This window comes from Rhea pennata, chromosome 2, assembly GCF_028389875.1.
Source record: "Rhea pennata isolate bPtePen1 chromosome 2, bPtePen1.pri, whole genome shotgun sequence".
NCBI lineage: Eukaryota > Metazoa > Chordata > Aves > Rheiformes > Rheidae > Rhea > Rhea pennata.
In genome coordinates, this window is record NC_084664.1 from 6,497,254 (window position 1) to 6,514,134 (window position 16,881).

The following is a 16,881-nucleotide window of genomic DNA, read 5'->3' on the forward strand; positions in this document are numbered from 1 at the left end:
ATGTAAGAAAAAAAGAACCATGCATTTCCTGCAGGGATTTAAGTAAAACTGCATAAGGAGACAGAAAAAAATACTGGAGATTGCTGATACAAGGATTGAAAAAAGATAGACAAAAACAAATAATTAATCTTTCTCCAGTTATTATATTTCTAGACTAAAAAAAGTTTGGAAAATATATTTCTATTAGGATTGATCAAAACTGTCATATAAACTTTCCCCCCCACACTGATATAAAGTGTTAACATACATAACTCAATGATTATCGTATCACAGGTGGAAATAAGAATACTACTAAAGGAGAAATTGTATTTCTAAGAAACAGGACCACTGTGATTGCTTGATGAGAAGCTGCTATGGGTGAATTGTCAAAAACTTTCAAATTAGGAGTATTACCTCTTATGTACGAATTTCACAATACCCTAATAATCTTAAAAGAGTTTACATAGTGAAAACTAGTTTTTTAATCATGCTTTCCTTCCAAAAAAAAAAAAAAAAAAAAAAAAAAAAAGCATATTCAATTTCTTACTAGTTCTCCGTTTAGTTGAAGAGCTTCTGCAAGTTCTAAGTAAATGGATGCCCATTCACTGGTTGTTGACCTAGTGCCACAGACTCTTTTACTGTATTTCTTCACATGTGAACCGACAATCTCTTTCAAAATTTTTATAGCTTCTGGATAGTCTCCTGCTTTATTCAGTGCTCTAGCCTTGATGTAGTGATACAGTGGATAATCACGAATCTAGTTAAACCAGCAAATATACATTGGATGGTAAAGATAGAAATTCAGTTATTTTAATACCAAAACATCATTTGTTAATCTACTCAGTCTCCTCTCAGCATATAAATAACATTTACTAAAGAATCATTACAGTACATAGGAACTCCTTGGACATGAAAGCCTAAAACAGACACAGACAAACTTCTTTTTACTCATAAATATTCATCTGAAAATAAAACTAGAAGTGTCCCAGTATCTTAATTGTCGAAAACTTACTATTAGAATGGTTTCAGTCTCTAAGAAAAAAAACAACTGGGAACATGAAAATGGCATCCCTACATACCTCTGGAATGGCATTCATCTCATCTAAAAATGGCTGTCTAAAAACCGAACTTCCAGTGTGGCCCAAGTTCTGTACAAGTTGCGTGTAGAATGGCAAACGCTTTATAAGGTACCTAAAGCACCTACACCTAAACTGATGCCTAAAACAAGTGGGACGAATATCCCCAGACAGTGTTTGTCTCTCTTCACTGATTAATTAGAAAACCTCAGCTATACATTTAATGTATTTTAGTGACTTAAATTAGGTAAGATGAATCTCCCCTCTGTTGCTGTGACACTGCACTCCCAGAAAAAATACCACTTTCTCAGATACATTCAAAAGTAAACAAACGGGTATACAGATATATTAATAGTAGAGCTGGTAGCAATTTATTTGCCTTTCTTTTTGATATATGAATGCTATTTGAGGAGTGTCATGTACATTGCTCTGGTAATATGTATAACAGATTAATGTATAAATACCATTACATAGTGAATTATAAATAAATATTTTCAGCATTAAGATTTTGTAATCACTCTCACCTGAAAATGATGACTAACCCCCAGCTCCAGTGAATGGGAACATTCTTTTAAGTTTCCTTGAGATAGATAGATCTGGGCCATTAAAAGGTGAACATCTGCTGATGTAGGGTCCAACTTGATGCAGTGCTGCAATATACCTTGCGCATTTTCTAATTCTCCTGAAAAGGAGCTGACTTGTTAATTCAGTCATAAGCTGCTTCTCTTTACAGAGCAAACTAAGCTGCTTCTCTTTATAGAGCAAACTTAGCATTTGTATAATGTATATATGTGTTATGCTACTGTACCTGATATGTGAAAAGCCATCACTTTTAACTAAGTATAAAATCATCACAAGAATAATTAAAATATAATATTGTGACAGAACACTTTCCAACTTCCATCTCATCAAGTTATTTATTTATAGCAATGATGTTTAGTGACTAAAAGAGAAGCACAGATGATTTCTACTGTGACATCTTGACATTCCTGAAGTCTGTCTCATGTCACATTGCTGTCACTACACTTATTTTAAAATATTTACCATTTAATTGTTTGGGGCTTTGGTTACATACATTTAGAAATTAATTTTACCAATTGAGAAAAATACAGAGAATACAAGGCATTTTTTTTAAGAAGACTATAAAGCCAGTCTCAAAGATCAGTTCAATTAATTTAATTCAAAATTTTAGAGAGTTCTTTTCCTTTTTGGATGTGAAAAATATGGTCTTGGCTTACCTGATAAATATTTCAATTGTGCCACTAAATAAAGTGGTTCCAACATCCCAGGAGCAGCTTTAACCACTGGATACAAAACTAGGGCTACTTGTTTAAAAAGAGGGGAAATGATCTGGTAAGGTGACATTGGCTGTGAAAAATTAGAAATAAGACTTTTTTTCATTACATTACCACACATTTGCACAACTGTACTGCATGACACACACTTTCAAAAGCAGTATCTACCTCAAGTGGAATCTAATTTTCCTTCTTCATATACAGTTTTTATTAGTATATATAAAATTTATGGAAATATTGGAGATGATAGACTAGGTCTAGACTGTCTAGTTCTGACAACATGATCATATACAAACTAGTAATAAATTTATATTAAATGTTTCATTTAAAATATTCCTCACTAGTCTGGGACAGAAGACTAAATATTCTTTCACAATGTTGATCAGGAACACGGGATTTAGTTTTTCATAGTATTCCATGCTCAGAGGAAGGCCCTTCAAAGCAGAAGAATGAAGTTCTGCCGCTTCATTCAATAGAGCGGTGACAATCTTTTCACTTTTTCTTTTTCTTGAAGCAATAACTGCCTGAAGATAGATTAGAATCTGTAAGAGAAAAATATGAGCTGAAAAATCAGTGTTTACCGCAATGAACAAATAAATATTCTGCTTTAGAAAACCAGCAAATGGTTTTAACAGATTTCACAGCAAACGTGGATCGTGTGAAGACAGCATTTGAACTATTCTATTTTGCTAACACAATAGTTCTCACCTCTCATCTATGTATTGAATATTTACTGAACATTTTATTATACATCTCTTATAACACCCTTCACTTCATATTGTTATGTGCTCTTATTTAAGTAAGTATAATGGGAACATAAGACACATCTAAATCAGGAGTCAAGCATCTGCTTATGTAGAACAATGGCTTGAATACTCAATATTTTGAATATCAGTATGATTCCATTTAAAACTATTCAGAACTTGCTTCAAAAAACTGCAGCACTCTTGCTAAACACTATCTTTTCATTTCATAAAATGCATTTATCTTTCATGAGCTACACTGGGTGGTAGCTGATTTTCCATTGAAGAAAGAATCCTAATCTGGCAATTTTGAGAATATCCCGAAAGATTCACCAATTTTTTCCTTCAGCGAGACAAACTACATAGAGAAAAAGGAAAGGGATAACACTGAGAAGTTTTATTCTGCAGATTAGATTTAACACATTTTATGATTGGGTACAGAGATCATCACTGAAAGTTTTCAGTTTGTGCTCAATTTGCACAAACTGAGCAAAATTTGCCTGTAATTTTTTAATGTGTGTAGTGCACCTACTGCATGTATATAAAAGAGAACAAAAAAGAGCTAATGCTTGTATATGTTTGTATATCTCACTGGAGATTTTCCACCAGACTGATGAACTTCTTTGAGGAATTCCAGTTGGTGCTCTGCTTCTTCTAGCTTCCCTTCCAGCACCTGGCACCAAATAATGCCTACAATAAAAAGAAACATAGCACATGTCAAGTGCTCAGAACTACAGTAAAAAAGAGCATTTAATCATTACTTATTTTGCATAACTTGTGATCCTTTAGTATGGTTCCTTTACATGGATCATGTTCTTGGTATATCCTGATATCTGAAAGAAAATCAAGAAATCTGTCTATTGGACAATACATATATCAATATAGCTTTAAATACCTCAGCCGTCAGCCTCAAGAGAGAGAAACCTCATTCCCTACTTATTTCTTTTCCCTGGTATAGACTCACAATTGTAAACAACGCTGCCTTTGTGAAAGAAGATTGGCCATACAATTCACACAAATCCAACATCTTAAATAAATATGGTTCTTCAACATAACCAGCTGATTTATCTAATTCAAAATAAATTCTAATATAATTTGATACTCGTTTTGAAAACTCCTGTGTTTAAACAGATTGGACTCCAGCACTTTCAGTAAGAAACATAAACCATCTTGGTCACTGTGAAATACTTCTATCTTGAAGAGAAATTTCTGCTAATACAGAAAAAAATGAGACTACTTATGGAAAAGATGAAGTCTTGTAGAGAAAGAACATTGGTAAACATTACTATAATGTTTATTAACATTCTCTGCAAGTTGTCTCACGGAAAGTCTAAAACTTCTTTGGACAGAAATACAGAATTAGATGAAATACAATTTTATCCTTATGAAAAGTGACATTTTAATTGATAGCTAGATTGCACAGATTCTACAAAATATAAGTAAGGGCTGCCAAGAATGTCATCAGAAAATAAAACATAAGATAAAAAAAAGTTCAAACAGAAGTTCCATCTAAAAAACTGGAAAACTACATTAAGGACATTGTACATTAAAGTACAAGAAGAGAAAATGCCTTGATAAACACGAATGCTAGCGCTAGCCCTGTTTAAAATAAGTCACTCTAAGATGAGAAAGGAGGAAAAGAAAATGGTTAACCATGTGCAAGAAGTTAAAAGGCACTCTAAGTCAAAAGTAACTAAGTGTTTCAAAGACAACCACTAGCCCACCTAGAAGTATATATTTTTTACAGTTGAAGCTCCCAAACTGTTTACTCAAGCATCACTAAAGAAAGAACTAAATTGCACAAAACAGTACTGACAACAGCAGCAGGAGTAACTGTAACTAGCTCTGGGACAGGTATATATATGCCACAAGGCCAACACTCTTCCAGTTCTTCATTCCCTTCTCTGTAATGGTGAAAGTGATAGGGATCTCCTGCTTTGTGATGAAGTAGGCATTGTCTCAGGAGAAGATATTCAGGTGTTCAAAGCAGACACATCCTCACTTCCTCACTGCTTCCGAGGGGCAAAAAAAGGCAACTTTTTTTTTTCCTAACACTTGAAAGCGGTTTAAATGCCAACAATAGAGCATGTATAAACATATAAACATTCTGGAACTCTGTTTTACGGACAAAAATAATACACAGTTCATATCTAAGAAACGCTTTAACTTTTTAATACATGTAATCTTTCCAATTGCTTTACTGTACCATAGGGTAGAGGTTCCAAAAATGTGATTCACATGCTATTTAGTAGAAGTAAGTACTTTAGTTTCCAATTCTACCGTCATGATGACATTAGGCTCCCCAGAAATCCCTTTTGTGGCATTCAAGAACAAAAGGGTTTTGCATCTAAGCCAACATAAAAAAAGAGAAAGATTAACATTACTGTCTCAGCCTTGATGCATTCATCCAGTAATGTCTTTAAGTTTGAATTAGTGGAGAAGCCCATGTATTAGAGTATTATGTTTTTCAGTAGCATCCACAATATACTAGCACTTTTCAAACAAAGAGAGAACTTCTGTTCCGAAGAGCTTAAAATAACCATACTTTGGGAAGAAAACTACCTGTCATTGCATCAATACTAGTTTCATCTATCTCCATGGCTCTTCTGTACCATACAGAAGCATCTTTCCACTTCTCCTGAAGAATTAGTTGATATCCCAGCTCATTAGCAAAACATGCATCTGGTGAAGCCAACTCAGCATATGAATACTCAATAAATCCATATATTTGCTGCAAGATTTGCTGATTTTTTCCACACTAAAAACAAAGTTCATAATACAAAATCTACTGAAAAGTGGATAGAAAAAAATCAAGTAATACACAAAAATGAAGTTTCACAGAAAATGCTAAATTTAAAACAAGGAATGTAAACACATATATAAACATAGTCAAATTAGAATTTGTTAAAAATTTCAAAATCAAGTAAAAACATAACACCTCTAAAATCAGAGAGAATATTACTGTTGACTTCAATAATGGCATCATTTTTTCTTGAAAACACACAAGAAATAGCCAAATAAACCAGATAACCTTTCTAAGCATTTATTTCAATATGAATCAAGTCATAAAATCTAGAGTAAACTACCGGTAGGATATAAATAAAAATGCTCTTTTACTGTGGTATGAATGGCATAAATTATTTTATGACTGAATATGATACAGACTAGAAAATAACTGTCATTTAATACTAATACTTCGTCTTAGAGGCAGTTATTTCAGACATAGAAGACGGAAATTTCTTTGCCAATTTATATGCACCTAGCACCATCTGAGATATCTTAGTGTATTGCCTCTGCCTCTGTTTAGATAGATGAATCACAGCCAAAACTGCTAATAGTTTTCATACAAAAATATACTTACCAATCTACTAACTACCCGTGCTTTCTGAAGATGTATTTCTGCATTTTGAGGTTCCTTAGTATTCAGAGAATGAATAAAATCTCGAATTTGAAGTGAAGCCTGAAGAAGATTTGCATCAGAGTTATGGGAATACTTCAGATACTATTTTTCCTACATAAAATTTCTATTGATATCTTTTCTTTTTACATATAGAGTATAATTTCTGATTACTGAAATAAATTGTACATTTTTGTGCTGGCAATTATATAGGGAATGGCAAAATGTTCTACCAGCCAGCTAGAAGACAAGATGTATAAGCCTTTTATAAGTTTTTTTAGTAGCTCAGGGCTCCATAGTAATAAACTATGTAAGTAGTAATGTTCACAGAAATGTGTAAGTGTCTTGAATGCTCATCACAATTCCGTATCATCATAGTTTAACCAAGCATGCATAGTTTAACCATATGCTATGCAACCTCTCTGAATATATTTGCTAGAATAAAATGCTGAAAGTTTACAATACTATGTATCTTCCATCACACACTGCTGCTAATTGCAGAAATCATTTGTTCAAAGAAAACAGTATTGTGACAGACATAGTGCTTGTTTAGGACACTAACTCATACTGTAATAGGACTAGTATTAATACTAATTTATTTGATAAAAAGGTAAAATACATTTCATTTTATTGCCCTAAAAATGATGGTATCTGTTACTCTAGAACAGACCACCTAACCTTTTCCTTACATTTCAATAATCAAAAAGAAAAAGTGAAGATGAGGCTGAAACAGGTGAACCTTATTCTCAGGCTTCATTCTAGTGCAAATCATTAAAACAGCATGATCCTGACACCATAGAACACAAGTATATAAACATACTTTTGAATTTTTATGACATTTTACATGTTATCTGTGGTTAGTTGCACTTCATACTGCTTTGTAGAAAGAAAGAATGCTGACAATTTTAAGGAACATAAAAATCCAGTGTCTCAGTTTTGTATTTCATATACTGGCAAAATGTTCAATAATACTTGCAGAATTCCACTTGCCAAGCCTTGAAAGATAATTTACAGTAAGGATCTGATGTCCGTCTATATCGGCCCCATCTTTGCATAGGATTCTAAGAAAACAGTTATATGTTAGTGACAAGTTTTATATAGCCGAACAGAGTACAGTGCCTATACATTCAGTATTGTTCTGTGTTTTTTTAAGGTTTAATTGCTTCTAAGTTTTCTTTTGTGATAAACAAAGAATGGCCATAACTGGGTCCTTAACACAGAGGATAATTTGAGTTATCAGAGACAAATGCCAAACATCACTGACTCAATGCCATAAAACTACACTTAAATGTCAAGAAAAAGATCAGTTTTGAGATACCATCTGAGAAAATTACTTACAATATGTTACGTTGCTCTAAAATAATGAGTTTGAAAACCAGTAATCTGTAAGGGGCAAAAAGGGCCCAGCTGGTTGACCTCATAAGCCCGCGTATAGCACTGGCCTATCAGCACTGTGGCACAGCCACCAGCAGCAGCAGTGGCCACAGCACTGGCAATTAGGGCCTCAGGCAGAGGTCTTGTCACAACCAGAAACAGCAGCCAGGGGCCTAGCATTGCCCTATTAGGCACAGAGGCATAAGTCACTTCACAGCCACAAAGAGGCTGGCACTGAGCCTGTGGCCCAGTCACAGGGGCCTGGCACTGGCCTGCAGGGCCTCAGGCAGAAGTGGCATGCCTCAGGTCAATACCATCCAGTATCTTTAACAATGACCTAGATAATGGGATAGAGTGTACTCCCACTAAATTTGTGGATGATACCAAATTAGTGGGAACAGTTGATAGGCTGAAGGAAAAGACTGCTCTTCAGAGAGACCTAGACAGGCTGGAAAAGTGAACTGTCAGAAAGCTTGTTAAGTTCAACAAGGACAAATGCAAAGTCCTGTATCTGGCATGGAATAACTCCAAGCAACTGTACAGCAACTGTATATGCATCTTTGGAGCTATTCAAAACTCAAGTGGAAAAAGTCTTGAATAACTTGCTGTAGCTGGATGTGCTTTGGAGCAGGAGGCTGGACTGGATGATTTTGGAAGTCCCTTCCAATCTATAAAACTCTATAAATAAAAGTAGAATACATCTCTAGAAATAAAAGTATTAGTTCAAAAGAATTAGGTAATGTTTTTAAAAGAAAGTTCAGTCATCTCCTACCTTTCAGCAATTTCTAAAGTTTGTTCCCAGTCTTGCTGAGCCAAAACCAGCCTCATTTTGAGAATGAGTGCTGGTATGAAATCAGTGAAGGTGACTATTATTTGATTAACAGCTTCCAGAGCAGCTGAATAATTTTGCTGCATCATAAAATATCTTGCCTGTAGAAGAAACAGAAATCATCCCATTAAAATCCAAAATTAGTAACCTTAACCAATGCACCAATAAAGAATTACTAAACCACAAGCTCATTAACATTTGCTTTGTTATTTCAACTGGCAAAGAGTTGGCAAGGAATAATGAAAAATGCTAGGCCTCTGAATCTTCCACAAAGAAAGAATATCATAATGACTAAAGTCCAGGTAGATGACAGAGGCCCTTGTAGCTTACTTCATCCATCCACTTTCATGGTTGGGGCAAGGAAAGCAGAAATTTATAATCAATGGAATTTGTATCCTGCTTATTAGGCACTTATTTTTTTACAAATTATTTTTTGATATTTAAAACATCACTGCAAATCTAGTCTTATACTCTCAAAGAACAGAAAAGAACTCTACAGTGCTATGAGTTGTCACTTGGGGAAGGAGATTCTCTGCTCCGTCAGTCACATGAAATGCCATAACTATGAATTAAAAACTAGAAAAGAAAGTCACACAAAAGCAGCTCTACCTTTCCCATAATCCCAAATATGTCACCAGTGTCTTGAATCCCTTCATCAAAGTATTTAATAGATTTCTTAACAGCATTCTGTTTACTGGATGTAAAATATATCCAACCTTTAAGCACAAGACCCTGGAATGGAAAAAAAAAAGATCAGAATCAGATGAATTTGGTATCAGAACAGATGCTAAAATACCTTGTCTTAAATACTTTTTTGGAAATTATGATATATAAACAAAAGGTATCTTTGACTTTTATTAAAAAGCACAAAACACACAAAGAAACACTTGCTACCATCTACACCAATACCTAGCACAGCCTAATCATAAAGTATCTTTCCTGAGAGATTTTTCTTGAGACAAATGTATTTTCATCACCAAGGAAATCCGTAAGTTCTCAACCAAATAATTTCAGTCAAACATTTGAAGTGCCATTCAAACTTCCTTTGTTATGTCACCTGGATTCTAAGAAAAGACTAAAACATTTCCAAACAACATTATAGTAAATATTTGAAGGAAGTTAGTCATTACATTCAATCTTTGTTATTTGTGGAATCAATATAAGACAGAATGCTAAAAGCATAAAACTTTGTACAGTGACAGAAGTACATGTCCTACCTAAAGTATGTAGTACAAAGTCATACTTAGTTAATGGCATGAAGAACTACTGTAGAAACTGAGGTTCTAGTGCACAGACTATCATTTAAAATATTACTTACAGATCTACTATACTGCATACCATACTATATTAACTAAAAATAATGAACAACTAAATTTTCTTATAGATATTTTAAAATTCAGGTGTTTACTTTTTAAAACAATTTAATGTACTTGCTTACGCCACTTTTTAATATCCTTTATTGTAAAGTAAATATATGCCTGTTGATTATTAGGCCTAATGATTAGTAATAAATATATAATAGATTTCTATCCCCACTTAGCAGCTGTGATGGAATTCAACGCACTAATTAAGACCACTAAAATTAGGTTACTACCTGTGAGGTAGCTGTCTAAGCTTCCATTACAATGCAAAAGATCTAGTCAATACAGTCAATGGAGAGTAAAGAGTTAATCAGCACACTAAAGTATAAACCGATCTTTTGGCAGCAGAATAGCTTTTCAAACTCTTTTGGGAGTGATTCAGTTGCTTAAACATGGGTTTCTATTGCTGTTTAAAATGCTTCAGAACATCTAACACATGCTCACTGCGTTGGCAGTCTGACACAGAGCCTACAGGAGAACCATTCTCTTCTGAACCATCAACTAGAGGCCAGGAAGGACAGAGCACCTAGAAGAATACTGAACACCTCTGCATGGGCAACTGAATCATGTTTTACACACTTTGCTCACGTAATTGTGTGAAAAGTACATAAAACTGCATTGTTTCAAATGGCTTAGTATCTACGTAATTAGAATATATTTCTAATATATTAGAAATAGAATATATTTCTAACAAACTGCAAATTGACACGTTTTTAACCTATCATCATCAATTAGTTGGTTTTTTAATCACATATGTTATTATAAGTGGAAAGTCCTCTTTTGGCAAAGTATTTTGGAGAACATCAAAAAATACAATTCTTGGCCATTTACTGACAATAACACAACCCTATTTTCAGTGTCTAGCACACAATTAGAAGATTTAAATTAAAAAAAGTGATTTCAAAACTACTTGGAAACTTTTCAAGGATTTTCATCCACTAGTTATGGAGTAGCTACCTTGTACATCAACGTGCAGGTAGGTAACCTTTGTATAATGTCACAGATGTGACCAGACAGTCCATTCCAGTATTTTCAGAAAGTCTTTTAAATGCAGACTATTTGCTTTATAATAAAATCCATGAGAGAGGTAGAATCATGGAAAAATAAATGGAAAGAAAAGTCTTGCAACTTCTTAAACACCCCATACTTTTTTCTCATTAGGTCAGGCTTTCCCTCTCAGTGGATTAGTCTGTAAAATCTGTTCAGGAAGCTTTTTAATTCCAAATTCCTTGCCTCTAGCATATAATTACATCAAAGTAACTCCAACATTACAACCAAATATAAGCAGATCTGATGAAAGATTTTTACTACCTGACCAGTGTTGTTGCATTTGCTTTTTACAGAAAACATGTCATTTTTTTTTAGCCACAGTTTAAAAAAAAAAATCCTCCTCACCAATCCATTAGTGAGGAAAGACTCATATCAATTAAAAAGAAATAAATGGATCTTCCCAGATTTTATACTAAACAGAACATATAATGTAGATGCACATATATATATAAAATAAATTTACATATTTACATTTTACTGTATTTGACTAAAAGTCTGATGATCTTTTTAAATCGTGAAAACTTATGTCTTTCTATGCATGAAATACTTTGTATATACTACCTCTCTAGATCCAGAAGACATTTTCAGCATTCTGTCAATGTATTCAAGTGCTTTATCATTTTTACCTATTAACCACAAAAACATTCCTGCATAATATAACTCATTAGTTCTTCCATTCTTCCTCATTTCCTTTAATTTGTTTTTCAACTCTAAAACAGCTTCAAGATCTAAAAACAAATATTCAAAGTGTTAAATGTGTTAAATATTAAATAAGAATGATAAACACAGTGAAATTAAACAAGTCTCCTAATCCTTGGAAAGCTTGCACAGGTAGGTAACATTGCAGATTGTTAGCACTATTTAAATCAAAATTGTTCAATGCTACTGGCATTTGCCAAATTGGAAAGTAAATTAGTAAGCTTTTCTTCTTTAGAAGTTGTATCTTTTAAATTGGAATTATTTTTGCACAAAGGCATACTGAAAATTAACACACAATTCTCCACTGACATAAAAGGTGAATCACTCATCATGTTGTATGGGACTTCAGCTCAGTCCTAACTGCTGCTGAACAGTGAGTTGCTTTAATTCATGCAGTAACTATTCTGCCTTTCAGGATTTTTCCATATGTAAAATTTATCACCTGTAATACAAGAAAACAGTTACTGCAACTAGTTAGTTTTATTCTGGTATCCGAAATACTCTTGTGCTGATGTTCTGGAAACGCCTAGACAGCTGATCAAGATAAATCTTCAGCATAGTGTGGAATCTATCTCAGATAGCTACATGAAAAAAAAATGTTGATTTCTCTTCAAGAAAATTTCATAATAGGATCACTATGAATTACCTTATGCAATGCCTGTTGTTTTATAATTTATTAGTCTCTTAGTTCCTTGAAGTCCTTAAATATAAGTTCCTTAAAAGTTGGCAAACTGAACATGTAAGCATTGCATTAAGCGTTCATAGAATCACAGAATCGGTAAGGTTGGAAGGGACCTCAGGAAATCATCTAGTCCAACCTAGTCCCTCTTCAGGGTCACCTAGAGCATGTTAGACAGGGTTGCATTCAGGCAGGCCTTGAAGATCTCCAGAGAAGGAGACTCCACAACCTCTCTGGGCAACCTGTGCCAGTGCTCCGTCACTCTCATACGGAAGAAATTCCCCCTCACGGTCAGACGGAACTTCCTGTGGTTCAATTTCTGCCCATTGCCTCTTGTCCTGTCACACGGGACAACTGAAAAGAGTTTGGCCCCGTCCCCTTGACACCCTCCCTTCAGGTACTTGTACACATTGATAAGATCCCCCCCTCAGTCTTCTCTTCCCCAGGCTGAAGAGGCCCAGCTCTCACAGACATTCCTCATAGGGCAGGTGCTCCAGCCCTCTCATCATCTTCATAGCCCTATGCTGGATTCTCTCCAGTAGCTCCATGTCTCTCTTGTACTGGGGAGCCCAGAACTGGACACAGGACTCAAGATGGGGCCTCCCCAGGGCTGAGTAGAGCAGCAGGATCACCTCCCTCGAGCTGCTGGCAACACTCTTCCCAATGCACCCCAGGAGACCATTGGCCTTCTTGGCCACAAGGGCACACTGCTGGCTCACGGTCAACTTGTCGTCCACCACCACTCCCAGGTCCTTTTCTGCAGAGCTTCTCTTCAGCAGGTCGGCCCCCAGCTTGTACTGGTACCTAGGGTTATTTCTCCCTATGTGCAGGACTCTGCACTTGCCCTTGTTGAACCTCATGAGGTTCCCCTCCTCACTGAGTTATTTTCTAAAGAAAATACGCTGCAAAAGAGTGGTCCTGCACAATTTTACAGATAGCAACACTTTTTTTGGTACTATTCTACTTATCAAATTAGGCAACAGTTGCAGTTGTTAAATAGTACTTACAACATACCCACACTTATAAAATTAACTGTACATTTCTTTTGTTCTACAAGTCTTAATTTAATCTGCATAAATGGATGAAACACTGGACTAAGCCATCATCAAGTTCCTGACTGTTAAAGTCTGTGACAAATAACACCTAAAAGCATGGAAAAAAACCCTCACCTATATTTTTACACCTCTTGTGTGCATAAATGAGTGCCAAAAGACAGCACAATGACACATCAGAATGGTTCTTTCTAACATTTTCTAACTGCAGGATAGCATCTTGTATTTGACCTGCAAAGACAACACAGATTTTTGTTGATTCAGATGTTATTAGCAATGCCTTAAAAAAAAAAAGTTATTTGTACAGATGAGCTCTGACACACAGCCTAACCAGGCATTTATTTCATTTGTATGCTGAAAGAAAGACAATAAGCTATTATCTCAGCACATGCACGTTTCCACGAGAGCTCGGTAAACTACACAGAGCTGTAAATGATATGGAGTACTCAAGGGACATGAGCACCAAAATACAGGGTCAGACCAAAGATATACCTACCTCACCCTGACTGCAATAGGAGCTCTGACCAAGCACTTTGTGAAGACTAAGACTGAGAGAAAGTATAAATGACACTTCCCTCGTATTCTCCCAGCCTTCAGCTAGTTTCAGCTCAGGAAATTTCTTTTTGGTTTTCTGTGTAGTTAGTGGCCCACTTTAAATTTTCCTTCAATGCACTTCCCAAATCTCTCCTTGGGTCAACACTAACTCTTAGTATCACAGCTTTCCATGGCAGAGAGTGGCACAGTTCAATTACTTGTTATATGGAAAATCACCTCCTTTTGCTTATTTTGAATCTGTGTCCTTGTAGTTTTATTCAATGTTCCCCCTTGCTTTTAAATTGAAAGAGAACAAATACTCAATTCCTGACTACCCTATTCATGTCACTAACAATTTTATAGCACATCCTCTCTTGGATTGTTTCTTTTCCAAATGAAAAAATAAACATTTTTACTTAAGCATTCCATATAAGGTAACTAGTGTTACTTTTATTCATTCTTGCTTTCCTTTTGCAATCCGTCCTATTTCCACTATTTATCTTTTTGAAAGAGGAGGACAAGATGTGGAAAAACTATGAGCTTGTAAGTAATTTAACGAAGTCCTCTGCATGTACTGGACTCCATTCTTTTCCTGACAGTTCTTAACACTGGCTTTGCTTTTTTGGTTATTACTGATTTCTGAACTGACACTTTCTAAACCTAACATCTCACTTCAGGTTGTTGATGAACAGCTTAAAGCCCAACATTTCATATATAGAATTAGTTAGGATTTTTCCCCATATGTGTCATCTTATGTTTATCTACACTTAATTTATCTGTAGTTTTATTGCCTATTTAATCTTCTAAGATCCTTCTGCAATTTTTCAAGTATTCCTTATTTTTACTATTTGGAATAACTGCATAACGTCAGTACATTTTTTCATCTCACTGCTTACCCTTTTTCCACATTGTTTAGAGTATGATGAAAAACAGGGGCTAACTGCATCCTTGCTGGAGTCCATGGATGAGCTTTTTCCAAGAACTGATAATTTACTTCTGTTTCTTTTCTTTTCATCGCTTACCTAAAGATCTTCCTTTTCTCATTCTATATGGCTGCTTAGTTTCTTTAAAAGCCTTTGAGGAAGAACTTTGGAAATCTAAGCAGCCAAGATCCCTCCTTTCTGTATGTTTGTTAAATCCTTTAGGAACTCCAATAGATCTGTGAGACAGGACGTCCCTTTATAAAAAACATGCTGATTCCCCCCAAGAATAAAAATACTTGCTGTGGTATCCTCTGAAACTATAATCCATTACAGTTTCTATTACTTTGACGGGCCTCCCCTTCCAAATCTCTACTATGATCCTTTTTAATAAAATAGGATCATATTTGCTACTTTCTAGTCCCCTGGAGCCAATGAGCAAAAAGATAAAAATAACTGTTAGTAGGCGTGCTATCTCATTCCTGAGTTCCTCTAGAATGATTGGGTAAATACCATCTAATTACTTTCATTTTTACCATCTAATTTATCTATCTTATTTTTCATTTTGCCTGACCCTCACCTCAGTTTAAGACAGGTCTTCTGACGAGCACCCTACAAAAATGTTTGGACATAAGAACTTCCTCACTACCTTCCACAATGACCACAAATGCAAATAATTCCTGTAGCCTTTTTGCTATGGTCTTGCATTTCCTACATTCTTCTTTTGAACTGTGATCAGATTCTCTTCCCTGGCATCTACTTTTGTTATGTTTGAAGAAAGATTTACTATTTCTGTTATTTGTAGAAGTGACATCAGAAGTAAATACAGAAGTATTCACAAGACAGTGAATATTACAGGTCTTCACTGGTCCATCTATTATAAAAGATGCCCTGAAGAACTTCTATGTCATTTAAGAGAAGCTGTAATAGCTGTAATTATGCAATTAGGTTCCCAAATATATGTAGCAGGAAACACAGAAAAATGTCTTAACACTGCTTTTTCTGAACACTTTAATGCACTTCCACTCTTCTACCACATGCTTAATAAAAACTATGCACAGATCTGCAATCCCATCTTAGAGATAACACTTGAAAAAGTTATTTAAAAAGGCTCTTGAAATTCTCATCTTTCTTTGAAGAAAGGTCAGCTAGCACGTATGGTTTTCATGTATAAATAACTGTTGAAATAATAACGAATTTAAGATTTTCACCTGGAAGCAATGGCATAGGACAGCAAAAGCAGCTTTTTTCCTCTTCCGTCTTTATGCAACATCCTTGACTATGAAAATTACGTGGATGAAACCGTATTTGCTATTTTGAAAAAAATCAGACCTAAGAAGCTAACGCAGTAACTACCAATTAGTTTTATTAAAATGAATGCGTTCATCTATGTTAATACAGTAATACTTGAAAGTATTACTACTACTCCAACATCTTCTAGAACTTTTCCAACTATGAATAAAAGGCAGAAACCAAAGAAGTCATCTTAATGAAAAGAAAATAAAGGGTAGAACACATATGAAATCTGAGGTGAATGTAGATATCACTGCTTCTTAATAATTACCTAAACACAAGGTTCCATATGCCTTGAAAAACAGCAATACTGGATCATTGATTTGCTTCTTGAGCTCTGCATCTGCAAATTGTCTCAGCTGATGGAAATATTTTTCTTGAGCATAATATGTAATATATGCCTGGCAGAGAAACAGAGAAGAAACATTTTTTCTCTCTAAAATGTGCTAGATATATTTTGTTAAAAAGAATAAACTTGTTCTGTAATACAGTAAAGGTTGTTAGTATAAGAACAGGAGCCAACTGTTTTTCTCAGGCATCTGTTGAGAGTGTACACTGAAGAAATCAATTTGATTTCCAAAAGAAAGTTTTTTTTTTCCT

General features: G+C 34.9%; 1 protein-coding gene across 1 annotated transcript in view; it reads right to left on the reverse strand.

Moving 5' to 3' along the window:
- Positions 1-16,881, reverse strand: part of TTC21A (tetratricopeptide repeat domain 21A) — a 38,731-nt gene that overhangs the window by 21,185 nt on the left and 665 nt on the right. The window contains exons 2-14 of the mRNA XM_062570856.1: positions 16,553-16,664; positions 13,652-13,765; positions 11,666-11,832; positions 9,303-9,425; positions 8,637-8,794; positions 7,467-7,551; positions 6,455-6,553; positions 5,656-5,851; positions 3,686-3,783; positions 2,692-2,892; positions 2,294-2,423; positions 1,580-1,737; positions 527-736 (exon numbers count right to left, since the gene is read on the reverse strand). Coding sequence (XP_062426840.1) covers positions 527-736; positions 1,580-1,737; positions 2,294-2,423; positions 2,692-2,892; positions 3,686-3,783; positions 5,656-5,851; positions 6,455-6,553; positions 7,467-7,551; positions 8,637-8,794; positions 9,303-9,425; positions 11,666-11,832; positions 13,652-13,765; positions 16,553-16,664 — 1,851 coding nt within the window. The remainder of the gene's footprint in view (positions 1-526; positions 737-1,579; positions 1,738-2,293; positions 2,424-2,691; positions 2,893-3,685; positions 3,784-5,655; positions 5,852-6,454; positions 6,554-7,466; positions 7,552-8,636; positions 8,795-9,302; positions 9,426-11,665; positions 11,833-13,651; positions 13,766-16,552; positions 16,665-16,881) is intronic.